Source organism: Canis aureus, chromosome 20 (assembly GCF_053574225.1).
Source record: "Canis aureus isolate CA01 chromosome 20, VMU_Caureus_v.1.0, whole genome shotgun sequence".
Taxonomy (NCBI): domain Eukaryota; kingdom Metazoa; phylum Chordata; class Mammalia; order Carnivora; family Canidae; genus Canis; species Canis aureus.
In genome coordinates, this window is record NC_135630.1 from 49,669,765 (window position 1) to 49,695,944 (window position 26,180).

The following is a 26,180-nucleotide window of genomic DNA, read 5'->3' on the forward strand; positions in this document are numbered from 1 at the left end:
TTTTAACACTTCTTATCTTGGCAGATCACATCTTTCATTATTGGAGCTCTCCCTAGGACTCCAGGCTCATCTCATACCAACTCATGCCTTATAACCCATGTTCCAATAATACCAGATGATATGTGACTCTTTGTCTACCCTGTGTTTTTTCAAGTCTTTGTACCAAAAATTTTCTGAGCCCTTAGTCTAGAAGAGTAGTTTGGAAACTTCTTGATTTGAGAATTTTTACTCTCTTAAAAATTATTGAGGACTTGAGAGAAATTTTGTGTGAACTGTTGTCTATAGCTATTTACCATATTATAAATTGAAACTAAAAATTGTGTTTTAAATATATTAATATCTTTTAAAATAAAAATGAATTGATCACATATTAACATAACTAGTATCTTCTAAGAAAATATCTGTGCTGTTTTTTGCTTTTGTTTAAATATTTTATTTATTTATTCATGAGAGACACACACAGAGAGAGAAAGAGGCAGAGACACAGGCAGAGGGAGAAACAGGCTCCATGCAGGGAGCCTGACGTGGGACTCGATCCCAGGTCTCCAGGATCACGCCCTGGGCTGAAGGTGGCACTAAACCGCTGAGCTACCTGGGCTGCCCTGTGCTGTTTTAAATAAGAAGAAAATAATTGTTTTATGATTCTACAAATCTGTTTAGTGTCTAGATTATTAGAAGACAAGTGGATTCACACATCTACTTCTTCATCCTATCTTTTATGTTGTTTTAATTGAAATATGTGAGGAAAATCCAGCCTCATATGCCTATGAAGCTGGAAAAGAGAGGAGTGGATATTCTTTCACACTATATCAACATATAATGCGTGGTAGTTACTTAAAGGTTGGCTTGAGTGTAGAATCAGAAACCACAGTGGCAAACTTTTTACACACTATTACATTAAAATTCACTGATCTATCCAACACTTTGAATGGATCATTTACCCATGCATGATTTTATCATGTCATTTGCAAAATATTGGTTTCCTAAGTTATGCATATCTGTTGACACATTTCATTATGCAATACTCCCCCCAAAATCACTTCAGTAATATTACCACCCATCTCATCAGAAAAGCCTTTAAGCCTTGGGGAGTTATCAAGCTTACTGTGCTTGATGCAAGTCTTTCAGAATTCAAATTTTTACTTTAATGCTTGATTTCTATTATTTGCAGCAGATATTGTAAGTCATTTTCCTTGTAGTGAAAGACTCATTGTATTCATTTTTTAGAAAATGTCTTCCCTATACCTAGGTCTGAATAACCATAGCCTGTCTGTTTCTTATTCTTTCAAGTAAAACATGATGTTCCTTAAAAGAAGCACGACCCAAATAATCGCACCAATACGTAGTTTCCTTCAGGCAACCATCGCACTTCAGAATGATGCAAAAGTGCGTTATGTGTATTTCATCATACAGAATATTAAAGAGATGTGTACTGAAGGATCAGATTTAATAAAATAAAAACGTTTTACCCAGTTCAAGAATGTTCTTTAAGCGAAACTGGCTCTTTCTTTCCCAGCTATTAAGCAGCAGTGAAAAGTACAATGACTACTAGTATGGTTTGGTACCATTGCCTTGATTAGCACTAAGTTACCAGCAATTAGTCACCACTGCTTATATACCATCAATGCAAATGGCAATACCATTGACAAGGCAATTATCCAGTATTATAAAAATAACTCTTAGACCCTTGAACACATATCTGGGATCAGTGATCACATATTTGTACTACTTGAAGACTACTGGTCTAGAATTATTCTTCTTGTCTTCCCCACCCATATCTGGCCCAAACAACTAATAAGATTCCTATTGAAACTTTCAGTTTCCTCAACTCAGGTCAGTGGCATCTTGTAGCCTTCCTCAGGCAGATTATTTTTGTTCTCTAGTATCTTGTGGATTCTACTGAAATTAAATGTTTGTTGACTTGTAGCTTCTTCTGAAACTGTAGCTTCTAAATAAAGGTCTATGGACTCCTGTTCAACTTTATATCCAGGGTTCCTAACAAAAAGTCTATAGCACTGAAAATGAATTAGTAAATTAATATATTGTGGATACAATGTGAGCCCTTCCAACTCTGAATTGTATCAGTCTAGAAAAACTGGAGGACCAGAGTATTATCTAAACTTCATAGAACTATACTGGATCAATGAATCTCAATTACGTCTGAACTCTATGATCAGTACAGTTACAGTTGCATTCTCTCTCTCTCTTTCTCACACACATGCACACACACTCTCTCACACACACACACGTCAAAATGGCATGTTGGCATATTCTGGAATTTACAAATTGGCATGAAATTATCAATAAGTACAGTAACCTTAGAGAATAAATAAATGAGAATGTATATTTATACAAGTATATGTTTGAACTAATTTGGAAAATCTGAGTAAGATTTGAATAGGCAAATACTGGCCTAGCAGAATGGCAAGCATAGCATGGGGTGGCAATGTGCAATAAAAAGTTTGACAATATTTATATTTATATTTATATTTATTTATATTTATATTTATATTTATAGGAGAAAACATACAGTAGATGCTGGATCTGACTAGTTATCAGGTATACTAATATAAGTTGACTTTTTTTTTACAAAGTAGATAGTCATAGCTAATAAATTATAAAATTATTGTTGGAAAAAGTATGGGACAGTAAATCTTTTCACATACAGTTGATGAAAAATATAAACTGATATGGTCTTTTTGGACCGAAATTTGACCAGGTATAAAAAATAAAATAAAGATCGATTGACTTTGCAATTTTATTTCTAGGATTCTATGCTAAAGAAACACTCACATGCCTGAATAAATATATTTATGTGCACAAATGTTCATTGTGACTTTGTAGGTAATGATGAAATACCATAAACAACTTAAATGTTTATCAGAAGAAAATACTCAAATAAGTTAATCTTTTGTACAGAATAGGCACAGACTTTCAAAAGAATGAGATAGGACCTTATGTATTGAAATAAAAGCTTTTCAGGATATTTGATAACTATAAAAAAAAGCAGCTGAATAACATATAGGATCATTCAATTTTGTAATTACAAATAACATACACACATACATGAAAAAATTCTGAAAGCACGACAGCTGTCAGTCAAGGATAAGTAAATGGACTTTTAGTGTAAAGGCAGAAATTTCATTTTTAAATCTATATTACTTGACTACTTTAAAATTAACTTATATATTAATTTTCAATTTTAAAAGTAATGAAAAGGACTGACCTCAAGTATAGTGGAATTGGAAAAGTGGAAGATACATGAAAATCACGTAGAGAGAAAAGAAACAGGTTGTATGAGGAATATATTATTGATAGTTCCATGATTTGAAACTAGTAATCATAATTTACATACTGTACATGCTAAGAGGTAATTGCTTCTTTGACATTTGGCAGATCAGACAATAAGGGTGCATTATTCTTGAACATAAACTCAAAAAAAGTATAAGTGTTACATGCAATTACCACTCTAATTTCTCTGCTAATGCAAATGATACTCACTTTCGCCAAATTATATTTTAAAAAATGAATGTACTTACTTTCAACAATAACTTGTCTGTCCTCCCAGTTATCCGTAATAAGCTGTATATTTCCAAAGTGTGCATCACTGTAAAAGATGCGGTTGGTACCTTTTCTTCTTTGATTATAGTCAAAAGCCAAAGCTATGACATTCTTGAAATAATGTGGATTCTCATATGGCCTTATTGGTGAATTTAAATTGGTTTCATCAGAAAGATGTATACTTTTTAATATTGTTCTCCCTGAATAAAGCAAATAGCCTTCATGCCTTAGGCAAGTGACTCCATCCTCTGCCAAATATCCATGGGCACAAGTGCAAGTTCTCCGAGAATTTCCTCGATAAAGACAGAGTTGCTGACATCCACCATTGTCTTTGGCACAAACATTGGTGCCTAAAGAAGGAAAAGATACACACATACACAAACATATATATTTGTGTTTTTCTTTAGTGTTTCAAATGTTTTTTTTTTTATTTTCTTACAGAAATATTTTACAAAATAATGTTGAATAGTCTGTCTTTTTATTCTTAATACTGGTCAGTATAAGAAAATCAAATAATATAAAATTCTGATTCTTTTTCACACCAGTTTAAAATTTTGCATTTCTTATTTCAAAGATCGCAATCTTCCGCTCCAAATACCAACCAAATAAAAGGATTAAAATTTTCCTTAATCTGCCAGGTAACTGTGTAACTATTTTCTGAAACTTGATGCTGAGATTACAACAGGCTTTATGTATTATAATCTTTGGCACAAGTAACAATTCTCTCAAACATGAACTGAATTCACCAACAAACAATGCACTGATTTAAACTCTTGTCTATGAAATATGAAAGCTATCAAAGAAATTTATAGCTCCAATGTACCAAACCTCCTAAGTATATTAAACATAAGTTTTTGCTTCAGTTTTGAGTGAAGATGTAATATACTATTAAGATATTTCCATCAGGCTGATTTTCCTCCATGAATCCATCATCAGCTCTGCAGTTATTATGCCTATCTTTGATGTCTAGAAAATTAATTACAATTTATTTTAATGGACATTAAAATGGATATCTAATTACATAATAGACATTTAATTGAGGTACAATTTTAAATAAGAAACATCCAAACCACCATCATATCAGTTTCAAAATGCACATTTTAAGGAAGTGATGACTTTTGAAACATTTCACACCAAGAGCAAACTTCTGAATCCATAATCACTTTATAAATCAAAATATAACCCCAAATGCAATTTTGGCTACTTTTTACTCTCTAATATCCTAATTTTATTTTGTATTTTTTGTAGAATATGTATATATGTCAAGATATTCTATATTACTTAGCTCAAACCCATACTGAAGACATGTCAGGTATGTATAAATACACTGTTTTAGGCAAAAATACGTATGTATGAACTACTCTATATACATTTCATTAGGCTACTGTATGAGTTTTGTAGGAAACTAGATGTAAAATAAAATAGAATTTTGAGGTTTTGGATTTATATAAGAATCTCTGACTTAAGTTTGATAAATGTTTTAAAAATAAGAGAGAAATGACATAAGATGTATGCATTATTTAAGAGTGCTGACCTTTCTCTCTTACTCGGTTAAAGATTTTAACCTCCTTCAGGTTGACTCCAAGACCTGTTCTCATGGTTATAGTTTCCGTGGCATCATTCTTGTGGCCTCTTCTGATGGACCCGTTGGCATGTGCTCTGACAAGAAGTTGAACATACATGATCAAAAACCTTTAAGTACTTCACATCAAGCCAGTTATTTAAACTGAAGATAACAGATGGCCAAGCAGAAGGGGAAAGAAACCAACTTTAGTCTCTGACATTGAAACGCTCAAGCCTGGAATAGAAAGAGTGGCTGACTTCCTGCAGAAATTACATGGCTTTGTGAGATCCTTTTTTGTGACCTTACTAAGGAATGGCTAATCCTACAAGGGTAAAGCAACTGGCACTGAAATAACATTTTGAGACTCAAATACTTATGAAAAAATAAATTACCTGTCAGACCAGTAGATGTAAGCCCCAAAGACCGCAACTGAAAACATATCCACATTGCTCCCTGACAGCACCACCTCACGATTCCCTCCAGTCTCAAGGTCGATTCTTTCTATTTTGTCTGTACGAGCATCACACCAGTACAATTTGTTTTCCTAAAGATCAATTGAAAAGGAATATTGCAACCTTTTTTTGGATTAAGTGGTTTATTAAAAAAAATAAATAAGAGAACACTAAGAGTGGATTAATGCAAGTTGGCAGTTTGTACTTTAAATACTTAAGAAATCCAACACACCTCATAGTCGATGGAGATACCATTCGGCCATGCTATTCCCATGCTTACAAGGATAACCTTCTCTGAGCCATCTAAGCGAGCTTTTCCAATGCAGGGCATCTGTCCCCATTCAGTCCAGAACAAATAGCTGAAATAAAATTGCTGGTTTAGAGTAATATGCAAATAAACATAAAAACACATATTCATAATAATAAATCAATAACATCCATTCCATTAGAACAAAAATAAAACATTTTAGAATCCATATACATATGTGTTTATTTATAAAAAGTAATTTTTATTGTAAAAATATTTATTCATAGAAATCACATGGATGAATTCAAAATCCCCCAAAAATACTTTGCTTATGCTACTCCATGTCTGAAATGCCCTTCTCCAACCTGCCTGCCTAATTTATTCTTGTTCCTACCTCAAACATCATTTCCCTCAAAAATTATTCTGTGTTCTCATTACTGAACAATATACTCTGCATGGATTAGAGTGGCAAATTTATAGTGCTATATTTCTTATATTTCTTTACAGTGTTATTTTTTGTTAATGTCTTTTGCTCCCACTGGACAATAAGCTCAAGGAGGACACTGATCTTCTCTCCTTTTCATCTACTAGTACACCTACAGCACTAGGAAATTAGAAAATTTTAAAAATAAAAATTTGTGGTAGATAAATATTTATTAATGCATACATGAATGCACTATAATTTCAATTCTGTCCATTTACACTGCTAAATGTAACTATTCTAATTTGAATTTTGTAAGTTATCCTGTGAAGGGATAATTAAACATGGATTTAAACAAAAGCAGACATTCCTATTTTAGTAATCTCATAATGCAGAATGGAATATGGAAGAAAATGTAATACAGAAAGAAAATCCTGGGTAAGCTGAAATAAAAAATGTCAAAAAACTAAATGTAGAGAAACAGAAGGCCTAGTATCTGTGCTTTCTTTCACTCATTTGTTCAGCATATATAATATTTATATTACAAATGCATATTACAATACGAAATGCATGCTTTCAGATAAATAGGATCCACTCTTTTCAAGTTAGGTTGACTGAAATTTTTATTCACCTGTCAGAAAACAGCAATGTTTAGAATTTAGAAAAATATAGCAATTATTGATTCATTTAGGCAAAAATGGGTATGTATTCTGTGCATATTAGAATACATATATATGAGTGATCATATGTGAGAAACGAAATGAAGCTAAATATAGAAAAATCAAAGATATACATTCATATGTTGTACCCACTTAATGAACTTATTTATCCATAAAAAAAGATACTTAAACTATGTAAAAGTACCTGTACCTTTATGCATATTGTTTTGATTTATTTTAAAAGTTGATTTTTTTCCCTGAAAATGCTATATAAAATAAATGTGTTTGGACTTTTACAACCAGATGAAAAGGAGGTGTGGCTAGAATTTCAAGTGTATTAATCCTGAAGAAGCTTTCATTCATATTTACAAGATCTATAAATCAGAAAGGGAAAACTTTATAGCAAGAAATCCAAAAAAAAAAAAAAGAAATCCAACAAATATTTTACTGGCTAGATCTAGGCTGAAACAGGTATGAAATAAAAAATATATGCTTTCACTATAGTTAAGACTTTTTAAAACTTTCATGAAGATTCTCATTGTGTTAAAAATAAATAAATAAAATAATTGGGAGGTCAAATTTGTTGCCCCATTTTTAACTTTGCAAAGAAAAATTTTACCATTACTAATGCCCTTAAAATACTAGTCAGGCATTGCGTCAAAATGGCAGGGGATGTAACAGTGAGAAGAAGGCATTTTGGGAGCCGGAATAGACAGGTGCTTACTTACTCAGTCGGATTCTTGTCATCTACTTTAATATACCCCAGAGTTCAAATATGGAAGGAAGTATGTACAATATTCCTTTTATTTAATCATAATCTGCTTTCAAAATGCACTAAATGAGTAATAAAAATATTATTTTGAGTGAGCAGGGCAAATCAGCCATTTCACATATTTAAGTGCTAATTCTTACAGGTATGGAAACTGTGGCTCAGGATGTCAACAATCCACGCAGATGACCAGGAATGGTTCAAGCCAGAAACTTCACTCAGGCCTGTGGTGGATTCTCTATGTTGGCTCATCAAATATAAATAGAATACAACAATATAATAACCTTATGTCAAATGTTATTTTTCCCTAGGTATAAGGAATAGAACAAACTTCCTCATACATAAAAACACAAAACAAGCCATGAAAAAGGTCTTAGTATTGAGAAACAAGTCTGTCTTGTTCCTTTTTTCTCAAGTAGTCCCTATTTATTTTAAATCTGCAATATTTCCATGCAGGAGGCTTAGATGAATGATAATAACATTACTAATTAAAATTATTCAAAATAAAACTATCTGGGGGATCCCTGGGTGGTGCAGCGGTTTGGCGCCTGCCTTTGGCCCAGGGCACGATCCTGGAGACCCGGGATCGAATCCCACATCGGGCTCCCAGTGCATGGAGCCTGCTTCTCCCTCTGCCTATGTCTCTGCCTCTCTCTCTCTGTGTGTATGACTATCATAAATAATAAATAAATATTAAAAAAATTAAAAAAATAAAACTATCTGGAGTACAGATTTTACTCAAATTTTCCATAGTGATTTGATAAATTATCATTATATATAAAGCCAATCTGACTGTGGGAATCACTTTTATGTGGCTAAATAATTTATCAACTTCATAAAAATAAAAGATTTGAAACCTACTAAAATGAAGCAACATTTTATGAATGTCAGGGAAGGAGTAATTTATTTGCTCCTTAAACTGAAATTAAAAATAAAGAATTGAATAGAATTAGCACCTTGAGAACCTTCAGGAATTATAACTAAATGTAGAGAAAGAAAACTAAGCTTAGAAAACTACAGGGAGAAACTTATGAATAATTTAAGATAGCAATTTACATAGTTGTACTTGAGATAACTTTAATGAACATAGATTCTTTGTATCTGAATGTGATTTTTCAGGAAGGGGAGAAATAAAAATCCTTGTCACTGGTTTTTGAGACCCCATGGAAATTAAGATTCAATGCCAGCATTATAGGTCGATGTTGTTCCCATTTGAGCTCAAAATTAGCAGTAGCGAAATGTTTGTTGGATTGTACGATACAGTGAAAGAAAGTGCCTTTAGAGTATTGGTTTGATTAATTTAGCGCTGAAAATACTTCTCAAGTTTATCCCGGGCCCAGAAATTTTCCTAATTGTCAAAATCAAATGCTATGTTATATAACCGAAGTTTCTCTGGATAATAATTTGTCCTAAAGTGAAAACTCCCATATTCACAGAGACTTGCAGTGACATAATCTAAAATCACAAAATTAAAAATGGGACATTCAAAAGTGGATTGGAAGATTACAAGGATAATATCAGAAATTATCATAACACAAACATCTGTATTATCTTAATAAGGCGTAGACGTTCTTGGCAGGAAAATGTGCAATGAATACATATTATGTTCCACTATTAACATCCAATTAATTACGGACATTTGATTAATAAGCAAAATATTCCATTTGGCAGCATCGGATTCTTAAAGGCCTGGGATACACTTTCAGTCCTCAAAGGTTTACTGCATTTATCATATGACCATTGTACCGATATCGGAATTATTTTACATACAGTTACATTTATAAAAGGAAAACAAATCTTTTGCACTTGTAATTAAAGATCAAAAACATAGAAAATATTACAAATGCCCTTGTATAATTTCAAATAGATAGATTTTTAAGAAATAAAGCTAACATGAAAATAAAGCTTTGACTTTAGTGGGGAAGAGTAAAAAGTGTGAGGTAGAAAGAAAAGAATGAGTAAGTCCAAATTGTTATAAAAGAAACAGGATTAAATATTCTTTTAGGGATCCCTGGGTGGCGCAGCGGTTTGGCGCCTGCATTTGGCCCAGGGCGCGATCCCGGAGACCCAGGATCGAATCCCACATCGGGCTCCCGGTGCATGGAGCCTGCTTCTCCCTCTGCCTGTGTCTCTGCCTCTCTCTCTCTCTCTGTGACTATCATAAATAAATAAAAATTAAAAATAAAATTTAAAAAAATATTATTCTCTTAGATATATGGGTAATAGTGAAAAGCAACTAATTGGAATCAAATGTCTTTGCATTTAAGATTCTTCTTTTGAATGCTAAACTATTTCCTTTGAACACAGATCTGGGTTGTAATTGTTACAATAAACTCACTCTTTCTAGTCTTATGCCATTATAAGAAAGCATGATTTATATACTTTATCCGGTATGCCAAAGAAACAGGAGATAACCAAAAATTTCCATGCTGGCACAAAAATGAAGATCTTGTAAATTCTTTTATAGGCAGATGTCTTGATTGAGAAGAGAATCAAGAATGTTATTGTTACTCTGCTCCACTAGGGGAGAGTAAAGTGTGTTACATTATCAGCAAAAAGCACACAACAACAAATAGAAACAAAACAAAAATTCCACAAATTAACAATAGCAGCTAGCCTTTATGTGAGCGTGAGTTTTTATCTGACAAAAAACTGCTTGTAATTTTCAGTGTCTCAGCAGTTTCATTAGAATGACTTAGGAGCACCTGGGTGGCTCAGTGGTTGAGCATCTGCCTTTGGTTCAGGTCATGATCCTGGGATCCAGGATTGAGTCCCGCATCCCGCTCCCCACAGGGAGCCTGCTTCTCCCTCTGCCTGTGTCTCTGTCTCTCTGTCTCTGTGTCTCTCATAAATAAATAAATAAAATCTTAAAAAAAAAAAAAAAGAATCCCTTACAACTCATCCTAATCAAATACTTTGTAGGCCAACCTGTCAATGTCTCCATTTTTAGGGTACATGCGTGCAAATAACATAAACCTTTGAATACATTTCATGAACACATGAATTGACATCCCCTATGAGGAATGCAGTGTAAAGTAGAACCTTCTCTATTCCTGTGAGGGCTTCTTCACACTTCCTTTTTCTTTATTTAATGTGCAGTTTTGTTTTGAGAAGGTATTGCATGCCAATCCCAAATCACTTTTCAAGTCCTAGATGTGTTGCTATTGCTTAGAGGTTCCTGTAATATAAAAAGAACTCCAGCACGGAGAGCACAACACTCGTTAAAAGGAAGAGTCTAGAGACAGTATAACCTTGAACACTACCTTTCAATTTCCTTCTTTTTTTTTTTTTTTTTTTTTTTTTGGTCTGTGGTTTGGTGGATGATTATCAAGTGAATTCTTTTAGTGCTGTCATGTACTCACTTCGCAAATATTAACTAGGTACCTATTATATGCTAGAAGCTGATGATACCAAATGAAGTGGCCTTAACAACCCTCATGAAACTATTTAATGGTAGAGGCAGATAGGTAGAGAAAGAATAATACTCTCCTCCCAAAAATGCCAATAGAAATACTTAAAACTTGCTAGCTGTAAGTTTCGGAGTCATAAAAAGTAGAGGCTTCAACACTGAGAATGTACGATGGTAAGAGAAGTTGTCATTTCTATATACAAATCAGAAATGAACTTTTCTTTTGAGCCAAAATAAAGATACGGGCCATCTGGGTTGTTCTCTTTTTCTGTTTAAGCTTAAAACAATATTTATCATTTATCCCACAAGTCTTGTTCTGGTTTCTGTTATTCTTAAGTTTTATATCAGATTCCCTCTTGATTCACAACTTTGCAATATTGAGGGAAACAATTATAACGTGTATGCACAGTCAATACTGGGAAACTATCAAGAAAAATTATTCACGCACACAAAAATGTATTTGGTATCCATAATGCTATAGCATATTATTTTTATAGCTTATTTTATGTTTAGTTCCTTATTTAATTAATTAATACCCTGCCTCATTGCACATCTTCTCATTTTAATAAATATATACATGTACATATACACATATGATATCAGTTTGCTATTTACATGTTTCAAAATATTTTTCCTGAGTAAAGGGTCCATTTTGTATTCATTTTTGGTATCCCTGATGTAAAAGATTTGGTGTTTCTGTATAATATATACATTTTCTTATGAAATATTTAATATCTAGATTCCTAGAGCCAAGACTCCTAGTACTCATAGGCAGATTTTGAATTCTTAAAATATTACACAGAAATTTCGAGTTTGTTTCATGACCTCCAACCTGTCTTCTATATCGGTCACATCCAACATACTCTGGATGTTCCAATTGAAAGAAACGGAGATAATTTCCAGATGTACAGAGAGAAAGATCTTTTAAACTTCTCTTTTACCCTTTACCATAGCTTTTCGATCAGATCCCTTAAAAAATCAGGGTAAGTTCATACATAGGGGTGTGGCTATTTCTGGTTTCCATTCAACATTGCTTTGGGGTCTGGACCAGAAGCTCCCTCCTGTAGTGGGAGTTGGCATGTTTTTTTCCGGCCTCTCTTCCTCCTCCATGAGCCACAGAGCTAAAGTGATAGCCCAAGACATTTTGATGACTTCTAGTCCTTCTTCCCTCCTTTCAGCAGGGAGAATAAGATCCAAAATTCATGTTTAGAGTTAAGGAATGAAGATGAAGCACATGGTAAAAGATTGGGTGTGCAAAACCTAACTAGCTTTAAAACAATGGTGTTGGCAAAATTTTTGAGAAAATTCCTAGTGGAAATAGTGTGATGCTTTTCTTTCATTTGTTATTATAATTTGTTTATATGCCTCTCTTAGAGACCTGTTGAGAAAATTGGCTGTAATTTGGGGCTTGATTATGGTGTTTCTGAGTTATTTGACCATCATGGTATCTTAATGTTACAGGGGATCCCTGGGTGGCTCAGCTGTTTAGTGTCTGCCTTTGGGCCAGGGCTTGATCCTGGAGTCCCAGGATCAAGTCCCATGTCGGGCTCCCTGCATGGAGCCTGCTTCTCCCTCTGCATCTCTCCCTTTCTCTCTGTGCCTCTCATGAATAAATAAATAAAATCTTAAAAAATATATATATTACATACTAAACCCTGATTCCACCATTATTTCAATTGCAAATCAAATTTAAATCTACTTGTTTTTTATATGTACTATCTTGCCTTAAGATAAAAGCATACTTTAGCAATGGTGTTGAACTATGCTATACTCTTTCTTTTTTTTTTTTTTAAGATTTATTTATTTATTTATGATAGACATAGAGAGAAAGAGAGGCAGAGATACAGGAAGAGGGAGAAGCAGGCTCCATGCTGGGAGCCTGATGCGGGACTCAATCCCGGGACTCCAGGATCGTGCCCTGGGCCAAAGGCAGGCACCAAACCACTGAGCCACCCAGGGATCTCCTGCTATACTCTTTCTATCTCAAAATATGTTAAACTATCATTCAAGATCTTCTGTATATTGTTAAGCATTCTAAAAGCATACATCTATTGCATCAAAGACTACTTGACAGTATGTAGTTGTTGAACACCAAGATCCCATCTTAAGCTGAATCATACAGAAAGAAACACTTTTCAGCAAGTTATTTATGATCATAAAAATATAAAGTTATATTAACAAAACAATGTTTTGTCAGAGTATTTGTGCTTCACTTAGAGATCATATACAATGGGAAGTTAATCGACTTTTTTCAGTGTTATATGAGGTATCATATTGTGACTTCTATAGAAAGTGAATTTTTAGCATAAAAATTATTACATTTCAATTTCTTAAAAGGAACTGATGCCTTACAAAAGACTCATCGGAAGGAAGAAACTAATTTTTCAAGCTGAAGTAAATTTATACATGCTTTCTATTTTGCATTTGGCTACATTTTAAAAGACTTCAAGTCTCCTTTGTTCAAAACAGGCTTCATGCCCACTTTTTCAAGGCACATTTATATCTTGGATTCAGCTAATTTACTCCATCATTGTTTACCTTTTTCCTTTGGCAATACCCCTGACATGTTTTAACTTCAAACAGAATATGAAAATGCTGTACTTTTATTCGTATGATATGAATTTAAACACCTAAATGTCTACATAATATTATCTGGAAACCAATGATTGAATTACCATTTCCTGGAAATCGGCATAGCATTTAAAAAAGTTTATTAATTCTAAACCATAAATCCTGAAAAAATGTATATCCATGTGACTTAATATTTAAGAAATATTTTTTAGGAAGAAGTGAGGATTTGGAGGTAAATAATATTTGAATTATTGCTATATATTTCAAAGATTTCTTGCTTTGTGGATTAAAGTATAAATCTTGGGGGGACTCAAAATTAAGATATCAAAATTATTTAATAAGATCCTCCAGCTGAGTCTGTGCTCAGTTCATAGTTGTAATGAAAAGAAATGGGGAATCTATGAGATATTGGAGAGAAAAGATGACAGGAGTTAGTGACAAATGAAAACTACAGAAAATCTAAAGTAAGTTTCAATCTTTTCAGGACAAAAAGACACACTATGGTTAGGAAAAGAAAGTGTAGACTAGACATAGAAGAATATGTTACATTTCTGTGACAGTGCACATTCAGACAAAGATTTTCTAAAGAAAAATGGAAATATAAGTGAAGACATGAAGATGAGATTTTGGATGTAATGTAATGATTTGTAAGAAAAACATGAAAATATGGCTTGAAGGATAAATATATCAAGAGAGAGAATGCATACCAAGACTTAGATGAGGAGAGAGATGTGCAGAAGAGGTATGGAGGTGGGGGTGGGAGAGCAAGGAGACTCCGAGTTAGAGAAGGTAACAGAGAAAACAAATTCTTGAGTGGATAATCAATGGATAAATATGTCAAAGAAAAGGTAAATGGTATGAAATCTGGGGGAAAAAATCTTTTAATTTGGCTATGGATAAATTTTAACAATTCTGGAAGGAGCAGAACTTCTCTATTCTAAGAAGTTGGGAAGTAAACATGTAGAGAGAAATAAGACATTAGGCATTTTGTGGGGAGGAGTTTTTTTTATTTATTTATCTTTTTTCAAATGAGAGAGATCAGATCTTATTTGAAAACCAAAAGGAAAAGCTTCATTGAAAGAACTGATTAAAAATGACAGAAAAGTTACTGCATGAGATACTTGAAAAATTTAAAGTGGAGAAGATTTAAGTAAGAAAGAAAACTTTCCCTGAGGTTATTTGAAAACATTCACAGCATAAATTATCCGATTTCTCCATATCATCACTATCACAATTAACCACTGAATTTATTTAATTGCTTTATTACTAACTGTAAATTTTGCCATCTTCTCCCTCCACTGCTGTCATTCTTAGGGGCTTTATGACTTATGCTGATGACCTTGTGAACATCTCAGCTCATGTTCACCTCATCTATTCCAGGGACCTGCATCCCTCCTTTGCCTCTGCCTTACATAAGCAGGGTCACACACTCATCTTAATTACCACATAAGACTGCTCTATTTCCAATTTTACCAATTCTGAAATCATCTCTTGGGGATCCTTGGGTGGCGCATCGGTTTAGCGCCTGCCATTGGCCCAAGGCGCGATCCTGGAGACCCGGGATCGAATCCCACGTCGGGCTTCCAGTGCATGGAGCCTGCTTCTCCCTCTGCCTGTGTCTCTGCCTCTCTCTCTCTCTCTCTCTCTCTCTCTCTCTCTGTGACTATCATAAATAAATAAAAATTAAAAGAAAAAAAAAAAAACAATTCTGAAATCATCTCTTAATTTATAGAGTTGTCTTTGTCATTCACGGCCTTACTTCTTACTCTGACTTTAACCCGCTGCTCTTGGTTTCCATGATTCACTAACTTCTAGACCTCAGCTCCTGACCGGCAACTCATGGGTATTCCATTACAATCCAACTTTGAATCTGTCGCCACCTGCTTCCTTTCTGGCTTTTTTTTTTTTTTTTTTTTTTTTCCTACTGCTAAGCTGCTGAATATTACTCAAGGTCATAGAAACATACTAATTAGATTCTTGAACTCCATCCCAGCTAAATTTATGTTGCTTTAAGTCCTTTTATTCATATTTTATTCACCACAATAGTTTCAGCAAAACTACCTATCCACTCAAAGCTGCTAACCTTTCTCATATTGACCATCACCTATGGTCATTGCCTATTGTCATCGCGTATTGAAGTTTCTTCAATTTCACTAACGTATTTGCTAAGATATATTTTATTGCAGCATCCTGTTTCTTCATTCCATGTCCAAAACTAGAAGAGGAAGAGAAATTCCCCTAATTCAATCCTCCCATTTAAATTTACCTCATTTAATCCTTCCAATAACCAAAAACTACATGGACATTTGAGAACGAGATATTTCAAAAGATCGCAGAGGTAGGAAAAATCCAAACTAGGATTCTAATCTGTGGTGGACATGGTTGGTGCTCCACCTAGACGTCCTCAGATTTTGTTTCCTATTTCTATAATCGCCAGTGCCCAGCTTCTGTATCCTTTGTCTCTAACAATTCCCACAGGCATTTTTCTTGAGAGAACAGCCACTAGCAACTCTTCTTTCACAAGCAGTGCTGAGATCTTGGGAGTATAGGTCTCCCGAAGGTGGCCCTCATCCAATGAATGGTTGGGTGGCAGTTTGAAAGCCAAGCTCCCACTCTCAAGTGAGTTTTAGACTCCAGCACTCCCTAAGTAATCAGTTGAGACCTGGACTTTGCTCATAGTTGAATCTTTGTTTCCTATCCTGCTTCTCTCCCATTGCCTGAACTGAATTTTCATTCCAGGCTCTGTTTCTGGAATACCTGATGTAAGACACAAATTTTGTCCATCTGCTTTCTGGTCCACTATTCTTCCTGCCCCACCCTATTGCTTCTTCCTTGTCCAAGTTCCTCCTACCCTCCCGGGAATTTGTTTTTCTCTCAGTTTCTTACCCCCTGCCTATGAACATGTGGAGTATCCCCCGACTCCTACACTAACGAAAACTTCCTCAATACCCTACTATCTTCTCAACATCTATTGTTCCCTCTTTCCCTTCATTGTCCAAGTTTCTGTCACTGTCGATGAAATATGCAAGCTCTACATTCTAATTATCTTTCATTTAGTCATTCTTTATATTTGGCTTCTGTCTTTACCAATTTCCTGAAATTGATAACAATTAGCAACATCATCCTCATTATCAACTGCATGTTCTGTTCTCTGCTTTAATATTTCCTAAGCTCTTTATTGCTGGCACACTTTCCTCCCTGGAACTGTCTTCCCTTGACTTCTATGATATAGTGATTTTCTGAGGATTGAAATGACCATTTCTCTTTTGCCTTCTTCTTGATTTTCTTTTTCTCTTCTCTTAATCATTTCATCCCCTGATTAAAAACGTTCTCCATTTTTTATCCTTACATTTCTATATTCTGTACTCTTTCTTGAGTAATCTCATCTATACCATGGTTTATTGCAGAGTCTGAACTGTTTAGTTTAGACTAACAGTTAAACTGTTAAAATAAACTGAAGTAAATTTATACATATCCAACTCTCAATTCCATATATTCTACTAAATATCTCTTCTCCAGAACATGTTATCCTAGGAAGAATCCAGGATTCCAAAACAATTTTAGTTAAAAGAAAAAAAATAATATTGTTAGGATTGATTTTTTAGGCATAAAAGACTGGATTTTTCTAAATCCAAACTGATATTTCATATGTATTTTAAGATTTTTTTCCTCTCTCTCCAACTTTGATCAGACTCCCGCTGGCCCAAGAACTTGCAAAGAGAAAGTTCTTTTTTTTCTTTTCTTTTCTTTTCTTTTCTTTTCTTTTCTTTTCTTTTCTTTTCTTTTCTTTTCTTTCTTTTCTTTTCTTTTCTTTCTTTTCTTTTTTTTTCTTTTTTCTTTTTTCTTTTCTTTTTTTTTCTTTTTTCTTTTCTTTTTCTTTTCTTTCTTTCTTTCTTTCTTTCTTTCTTTCTTTCTTTCTTTCTTTCTTTCTTTCTTTCTTCTTTCCTTCCTTCCTTCCTTCCTTCCTTCCTTCCTTCCTTCCTTCCTTCCTTCCTTCTTTGTTTTTAATTTATTGCTCTTTTTTATTTTTTTTTAGTCTCTCTTTTACATGTTTGTCTCCAGCTCTGTCTTGGCTTGCGGGTTAAAAAAGAACCCCCTCCTCATAACACTCTCTTTCTCTCTTTCTTTCTTTCTTTCTTTCTTTCTTTCTTTCTTTCTTTCTTTCTTCTTCCTTCTTCCTTCATTCTTTGTTTGTTTTTAATTTATTGCTCTTTTCTATTTTTTTTAGTCTCTCTTTTACATGTTTGTCTGCAGCTCTGTCCATTACTTGGCTTGGGGGTAAAAAACAACCCCCTCCTCATAACACTCTCTCTAGGATGATAACTATTTCTATGAGTTCCCTACTTTAAAGCATGCTGCGATTTCAATAAACTCATTACACTTCTGACCATTGCTTATGGGCTTTGGGGGCAGGGAAAAGGCTTAGGAGAGAGAGTCTAGGACCATTTTAGATTCTACTTAGTAAAGTGGGGAATGTGTCTTCATGGTAATTTCGTTAATATGTAGGGAATACTATTGCCTATTTAATGGCCCCAATTACATCTCGGCTCTTCCCTATGTAGGTATACTCTTGCCAATGGCCTCTCCTTGCCACCACCAATGCTTTGATTATTCTATTCTTCAAGTAATATATTCCCACCCCACCGCAGAAACTTCTCTCCTTCAAGTCTTCTCCATAAAACCTCTACTAAACATCACCATTGCTGCTACTACCTTCCCTATGACTACCTACTCTGATTATACCAAATCTCTTGTTTTTCAAAACTCAATGTAACTTCATAAAGATCTTACAGAAATTATGTTAACATGAGATTTAGGCTTGAGTCATATTGGTCTAGTCATTTTATACCCGAAAATGAATCTCATGGCACAATATGAGACTTAATTTTAACTGAAATTTTGTATTTGTTTAAACTGCAAGCTTAAAAAAAAAAACTGTAAGCTTAAACAGATAACTCATTGTGAACGGAAGCAGCATCTTATTTTTATACCATCATACTTCGCAGTGCCCACCAGTGTCTTTCAAGCAGTAAGCAGTCCTATTTTGTCAAGATGTACTGAACTGAAGGCTGAAGAGGAGATGGAGATGCCTTAACATGATCTCACACACAGTGTGCTGCACTCAATAAATATATTTTTTTAATAAACTGACAGAAAGTGGAGTATATGTGGGTTGCTTTGCCTGATGTTCTCAATCATCCTAGAGAGAAGGAGGTATGTTTTTATGCTAAGATGGCTGTGGAGATATAAAAATATACTTAAAGAAGATAAGTATCTTCTTATTGTTGTGCCAGGTACAACACAACAACTTGAGGTTATATACTAGGCACAACAACTTGAGGTTATATACTAGGTTTCAACAAAACATTAAAAAAAAAAAAAAAAAAAACACAAACCCTACAGATTGGCAAGTAGCAGCAGCAAGAGGCCTACTAAATTGAACTGCATAAATCTGTAATAGGCCAGGCACAAGACACTCTCGACCATACAAATGAAGTGCTGCACTTATTACAAATACAAGGGGAAGAAATTCTTTATTAGAAACAAACTCATTTCCTGCATATCTCTGGGATTTCATAACATTCAAATTATATTTGGTCCTACCATTAGAATAATTATCCACAACATAGCAATTGATCAAGTTTTCTCTATTGAGGATATAATGATTTATTGCTTGATTATAAATTATAATTTAAAAAAAGATTTTTAAAATACCATCATATTGGAAGAGTATATTTTTATTTTCAAGTTTATGAGTCGATGTAGACATCAATTTAGTAATGTGTTATTTTGTTGGAATTAAACAAAAGCACCCTCTCCCTTCACAATCTTAATATGCAATGGCATAGGTCCATGGTCACATGGTTGTAGCCAAGGGGCTCTACAGAGGAAGGGGGAAGTTGCAACCAACTCAAAATTATTTTATAACCTCCTCTCCTATTTTTTTTCCAGTATTTTCTCATTATGGCTTATTCTCTCTTTAACTTACAGTTATAACCTTTAAATTTTCAGTGTAATTTAATCCTGAAACTGTTAAAACTTTTTTCTTGAATGCTTAATATTTTTGGTTATTAAGTTTCATAATATTCACCAATATATGTGCATATGTGCGATATATAGCACACAGACATACATGTACATATAATGTGGTATAATTTTGGAGTTTTAAAAAACTTGACTCTCCCAAATATCAACTTGATAGCAGAGTAATTACTTAAAATAGCTAACTCAGTTTCCTTATCTGTTAAATGGAGGAAATAATACCACTCTAGGTTTGCTGCAAGCTTTTAAACACAGTAAAAGGGGAATAGGAATAGAATTCCTGGTATATTGGATATAGGATATATGAGAGAGACACCAAAGATCATACCAAGTATTTTGACACAAGCAACTGAAATAATAGAACTGGCATCAACTAATGGAGGCTTCATAATTGTGGAGAAAGATGCAGTTCATCTGCTAAAGTTAAGATTTCTGGTGGATCTTCTTTTGATTACCTAGTGCTACTAGAAAAACCCTCCAAACATAAAGGCTTAAAACAATAACTTAATTGCTTCTGCATTTGCAATTTGATCAAAGCTCAGCAGGAACAACTCATTCCTTCTTCATATTCACTGTGATGTCACCAAGTCTGAGGTGATATAACAGTTAGAGGCTAGACTCATTTAGGTTCACTCACTCAACAGATCCAGCAATTGGTGCTGGCTGTCAGCTCAGACCTTAGCTAGGGTTCTAGGCTGGAACACCTATATTGGCCCCTTCATGGCTTCCTCACAGCAGAGTGGCTGGCTTCTAAGAATGCCTCAGGAGAATTATGTTGAAATTTTGTTTTCTTTTATGATATATCCTCAGATTTTACATAGTATCAGTTCCATAATAGACATAGACCTACTAAAACTCAAGCATATGGAAAAGATGCTCCACTTCTCTGTTTGGAAGAGTCAATGTCACATTTTAAGAAGAGCATGTGGAACGGCAGATATTATTGTAATCACCTTGGAAAATAAAATCTGTCACAGATCTGTAATTGAACATGTTGAAAAAGTAGTACATAAAAACATAAGAATCTAGAGTTTAGAGTGAGGTGTGATCTGGCTATCAACATTTTAAAGTCTTTAACATTTAGGTGGGATGAAACTACCAAAGAGAATAACACCAGACTGAGCCCTGGGGAGCTCCAACATTAAGGTGTCAAGAGAAAAAGAACTAAGAAAGGAGAGTGTATTGGAATGACTACTGAGATGGAAAAATCGAGAGATTGGTTTCCTTCTTTCTCATAAGGTCTCTTTGAAATCCACCTCCACAAGATCTGCCCCGTTAATAGAAATTGAGTTTCTTGAGAAACTGAGTTTGTTGTATATAATGTTTCATCTGGGACCTTATACCAGTCCACGAGATAAAACATAATTCATCTAAATATGTCAAAATAATCTCTTCCCTTTCTTTGGCTAACTCTTTTCCCCTGGTTACATTCCCATTTGTGGGTTACATATCCATCCTTAGATTAGTCAATCTAAGACATTTCTGGCTAACAGATATCAAACAAATTGACATAAAGATGTTTCCCTTCCCAAATATGATCTGGCAAGGAATAGGTGTTTTATCTTCTCCCCCTTCTCCTTAAGTGTAAACATACTCCCAATGATATATCAGGTATGTTGTAACACCAATTCTAAAACAGAAAATAGCCTAGTAAAGATAACAGTTGAAAAAGATAGAAAGAAAAACTCCTATAGACTTATGCTCTAAATTTTTGCATCCAAGAGCATTCTTAACCAATGAAGGTTTTTTAACTTTTACATCATAATCTTAGCTTGAAGTGTGACAAATTGTCAATGTTATTTCTTTCTCCTATATTAATCTTTTTGTTTCCTTGTTCACTATATTAATACAATGACTTAATTTTATAGCATTTGTCAAGAAACTGAAGCAAATGATGATATTAGAAAAGCTACAACAAATTAGAAAGTTTGCAAAGTTTCATGATAGTTGATTTGATGTTTTACATAGATTGCCTTCATTCTAAATCGATGTTTTTACACTGTGTATCTAATACATCAGGGTTCACTTTTCTACCTCTCCAAAATGAAAAGGAGTTCAATCAACATAAAAATCTCCACCTTTTAAAAACAAACAAGCAAAAAACTCTGAAGCCAAATTATACTAGCAATGAAAGAAAAACAATGGTGGCAAGTTATATAAAGTTTTATAGTAAGACTATTTCTAAATTATTGACTAAGAGAAAAGCAGTTATCAGTCAACAACTTATTCTTTACCAGCCAATGTACTAAGATCTGGAAATAGAGAAATGAACCAAACACACATGTCTATTCTCCTCATAGAACAATGAAGAATGGAGACATCATCCAGTCCAGTGAAAATACAGAGCTACTAAGCAAATAAATATAAGCAAATAAGCAAATATTAGTGCATGGAATTTATAAAAAATGAAAGTACTAGGTACTTTGGTGTCATAGAATAGAACAATCTAATCTGTTTACAAAGCCAGAGAAGGATAAATAAAATTTAGCAAAGTAAAAGTCGTAAGGAAAGCACTGCCAATAAAGGAAAGAGGTTTTTCAAAGGATGGGAATAGAAAAGAATAAGAAAAGAGTAAGAAATATCTGAAAATATTTTTAAAACTATGTAGTCCAAGAAAGTTTGACTGAGATACCAAAGAAACAACAGTAGGAGTTTGAGACTGAACATTTGCATAAGACCTGATTAAGAAAGATCACAAAAAAAAAAAAAAAAAAAAATCACAATAGAGGAGCCTGGGTGAATCAGTTGGTTGAGCATCAGGCTGTTAATTTTGTCTCAGTTTGTGATCTCAGGGTCATGAGGTCAAGCCCCTCATTGAGCCCCACATGGAACTTACATTCAGCGCAGAGTCTGCTTGTCCCTCTCCCTCTGCTCCTCCCCTCACCCACTCACTCTCTCTGTAAAATAAATAAATGAATAAAATCTTAAAAAAAAAGTATCACAACAGAAATTTTGGGCTTTACACAAAAGTCAATGGGGATGGATCCCTTGAAAAGACCTAAGCAAGAATTATAATAAAAGAAAAAAAGAATCACTGTAGCCCTTAATGATGTTAGGAGAGGAACTGGGAAATTATTGCAGTGTTGTATGTGTAAGATAACAGATTTAATTAGAGTGGAAGTTGCAAAGATGGAGAGTGGTAGATTGGTAATATTTAGAAAGGAAATATTAACAGAACTTGATGGCAGATTGAATTCATTTCAATTTTAGATATGCACAGTTAGAGTGCCTATGAAACATCCAAATGGAAAAATGGAGATGTCAAAAAGGTAGGTAGACATATTTATCTGGAACTCAAGGGAAAACAAAAAATACAGAGGTTGGGTTGAACATGTTTTGGCAATCATAGATTTATAAATGGAAACTGAAGCCTTAGAAATATTGAAGAAGAGGTTGGATACCAATCATTCAGCAAATAAGTGAGTATCCACTTTGTAAACAGTTGTAGGGCAGAATTCAAATTAAGAACCTAGAAACATTTTGGTATACTTACTTGGATTTACACATACATTAAAGAACTGCATAATAAATATGACCCCATCAAATGTGTTCTGAAATATACATCACAGAGTTAAAATAAACTTTTTTTTTTTTTTTTTTGCTTAGGTAAAATATTGAATTTCATTTCAAACATTATAATCTGAAAATAAATATTAATATGGACATCATTTTTTTAAATGAAACTTAAGAAAACTCACTAAAACTCAAGATATAAAAAAAAACCCTCAAGATATATGTAAAGCTTAAAATTACCCTTTCTCTGGGTGCAAAGCAATAGATCTTGGTTGATCCAGGCCTTGGGAAATAATTACATAACGGAAAGAACCATTGAGTCTTGCAACTTCAATTAAGTTGAAACCATGATCTGTCCAATATATGTTACCTAGGAGAAATACAGATATGTTTATAACATGGTTGTAAGAAAGAAAATTATTAATTTGTTATGGCTAAAATTAACTTTCTGAACATTCACATAAAATCAAGAAATCATTTACTTCCTATATTTCTTAATGTGTACATTTTCTAACCAGAAATCTGTAAATAAACTAATATGCAAATACTTCCTAATCTCGCATATCTGTAGTTTAAACCATATAGTGATACACTTATATGCTAAAAATAAGTTGAAACTTCTCTCACCTAAAGAAGGGATCTATTTTAACTTTCTACTGACTCCAGGCAAAAGAGAACTTCTAACACTTTTGTTTACCTGCCTCACAGTTCCCGGGAGATTTGGGCATAGTTAACACTACATACTCTACTTTTGCATAAAAACATTTGTCTAAAGGCTCAAAAGCATTAGAAAGAATGAAGCCAAGAGCAAAAGAGACTATTTATCCCTTTGGCTAGAAGTAAAAAAAAAAAAAAAAATGTTATGAGTTGGAAACAGAATTTTTATGAAGGAGATTGAGACCCTAACAAAATAGGTGAGGAACAAGAACAGAAAAAGCCATGGATTATACCAGCAATCCAGTCAATAGCTATCCCCTCCACTCTTCCCAAGCCATTGGTAATGATATCTTCTTTCCAAGTCTGATCTCTTTTAGCTCGGCTAATTTTATTGAAGCCCATGTCTGTCCAGTAGATGGTATCATTTTCTATGGGTAAGACAGAAAGAAAAAAAAACAAAAAACAAAAAAACACACACATACACTATAAAAGGTATCAACATATGCATTAGGATTACATTGCATTAGTATTTGGGGGGTTATCATTCTGGGTATACCAGGCTATAAATATTCTTCAGGACAATTTATTAACACAAATAGCAAGAAAGATGTTAAAACAACATGAAAGAACCTAGTCAAACGGCTTTTGAAAAGTACTTTTGAAATATACATGGAAATGACCTATCACATCCTTGATTATTTTTTCTTCATTTCCCTACTCATTTTAATTCAATAAATACTTATCTCACATTATTTTGCAACCTTGATATCAAACCATGCTATTTTGGGCCACGGTTTTTCTCTTCACACCTATATCTGTGTCTGAGTTCTCTAAGTAAAAAAAAATGATACTATTGGAGATAATCAACAAAGTCTCAAAGTAGAGAGAATGGAAAGAAACATAAGGGTATTTCAACTATATTGAGAGTGTTTTAAGCATAAGGTCATTCAAAATGTATAAAGCTTTAAAAATGCCCTAGCATCCAATTATTCCTTCTGAGGTACTAGTTTCCCAAATGTCAACTACAAACTCCTTACATTATTTTTCAAACTCTCATTGTACAAATGGGCTTAAGAATACTTGAAAAATGGCTCTATGCTATTGTAGAGTCTTTAAATAACAGTGCTTTTTGAATATTTGAATGAAAAATGTGTCTAAAGATTATAAATGAAATATATTATATGTGCATGCATATGCATAAAAGGGTAGCAATTATAGACCAATGATTTTAAATATAGCCACCAGAAAGACACTGGGGACAAATCATTAAATAATAAATTTGCCACCAACTAAGTAAGTTTTCGTGTTGTGACCTACGTGGCCATTTGAAGAACAAATCCTTTAAGGCCAATATAATTTCCCTCTGGCACAGTGACAGACTATGGAAATAAAGAAAAAGCAATTAGTATAATAAAGCCATTTATCAGTAAGTTTTGAGATTCCATTTCAAATAAAATATAGTCTAAATTCTTTTGCCCAATTGGAAAAAGATTCCAAAACCCCCTTGTTCGCAAGAATGGTAAGTCAAATATATAATTGTTTGAAGCAGAATAGATACCATTTTCAAATATATATCTGGAAAGCAAGAACCTGCTTGATTTTTCCAATTCTCTAAAAGTATTAGTTAACATGTTTCATTTTGAAAGATTGAATCGATGAACAACAAAAAGTATTATTTTTGCATCAATACTAAGCATTATGCCAAATCCAAACCTCTTTTGCAAATATCTAACTACCATATATCTAACTACCTACTTTGATTCTCCACTTGTATGGAGAGAAGGCAATCTACATATACAAAAGACAAATTCTGGATTTCTACCTGAAACATTCTTCTCTTGCAGTCTTCCACATAACAATTCCACATGCCATGATGATATATGGTGGATGGCATCTCCAACTTTTGTTTCGTGAGCTAAAAACTTCTTATTATCCTTGATTACTTTTTCTCAAACTTCACATCTAATCCATCACCCAAATACTCTTGTATTCACTCTATTACCGAGTATTGTTGGCTTTTTTTATTCTTCCTTCAAATCATATCCATCATCCAACTACCTCTCACATTTTCTGCTACTTACAGTGGTATCCAAACTACTATTAACTCTTGCCTAAAGTACAGTGGACCCTTGAACATCCTGAATGTGAACTATGCAAGTCCACTTATACACATATTTTTTCAATAAATATATTGAACAATATTGATATGTCACTGATGATTTATCTTGTAAGCAGATGACATAAACTTGCAGTGTAAATAAACTCAGCAAAGTACTGCGAGTGTATTTCTCGTATGATTTTCTTCATAATATTTT

At 33.7% G+C, this 26,180-nt stretch overlaps 1 protein-coding gene across 10 annotated transcripts in view; it reads right to left on the reverse strand.

Moving 5' to 3' along the window:
* The window catches only part of LRP1B (LDL receptor related protein 1B), a 1,828,472-nt gene that overhangs the window by 441,359 nt on the left and 1,360,933 nt on the right, over positions 1-26,180 (reverse strand). For all 10 annotated transcript variants that reach the window (XM_077861563.1, XM_077861564.1, XM_077861559.1 and 7 more), the window contains 6 exons: positions 24,159-24,293; positions 23,449-23,578; positions 5,810-5,936; positions 5,518-5,669; positions 5,096-5,220; positions 3,540-3,911 (listed from right to left, as the gene is read on the reverse strand). In XM_077861563.1, coding sequence (XP_077717689.1) covers positions 3,540-3,911; positions 5,096-5,220; positions 5,518-5,669; positions 5,810-5,936; positions 23,449-23,578; positions 24,159-24,293 — 1,041 coding nt within the window. The remainder of the gene's footprint in view (positions 1-3,539; positions 3,912-5,095; positions 5,221-5,517; positions 5,670-5,809; positions 5,937-23,448; positions 23,579-24,158; positions 24,294-26,180) is intronic.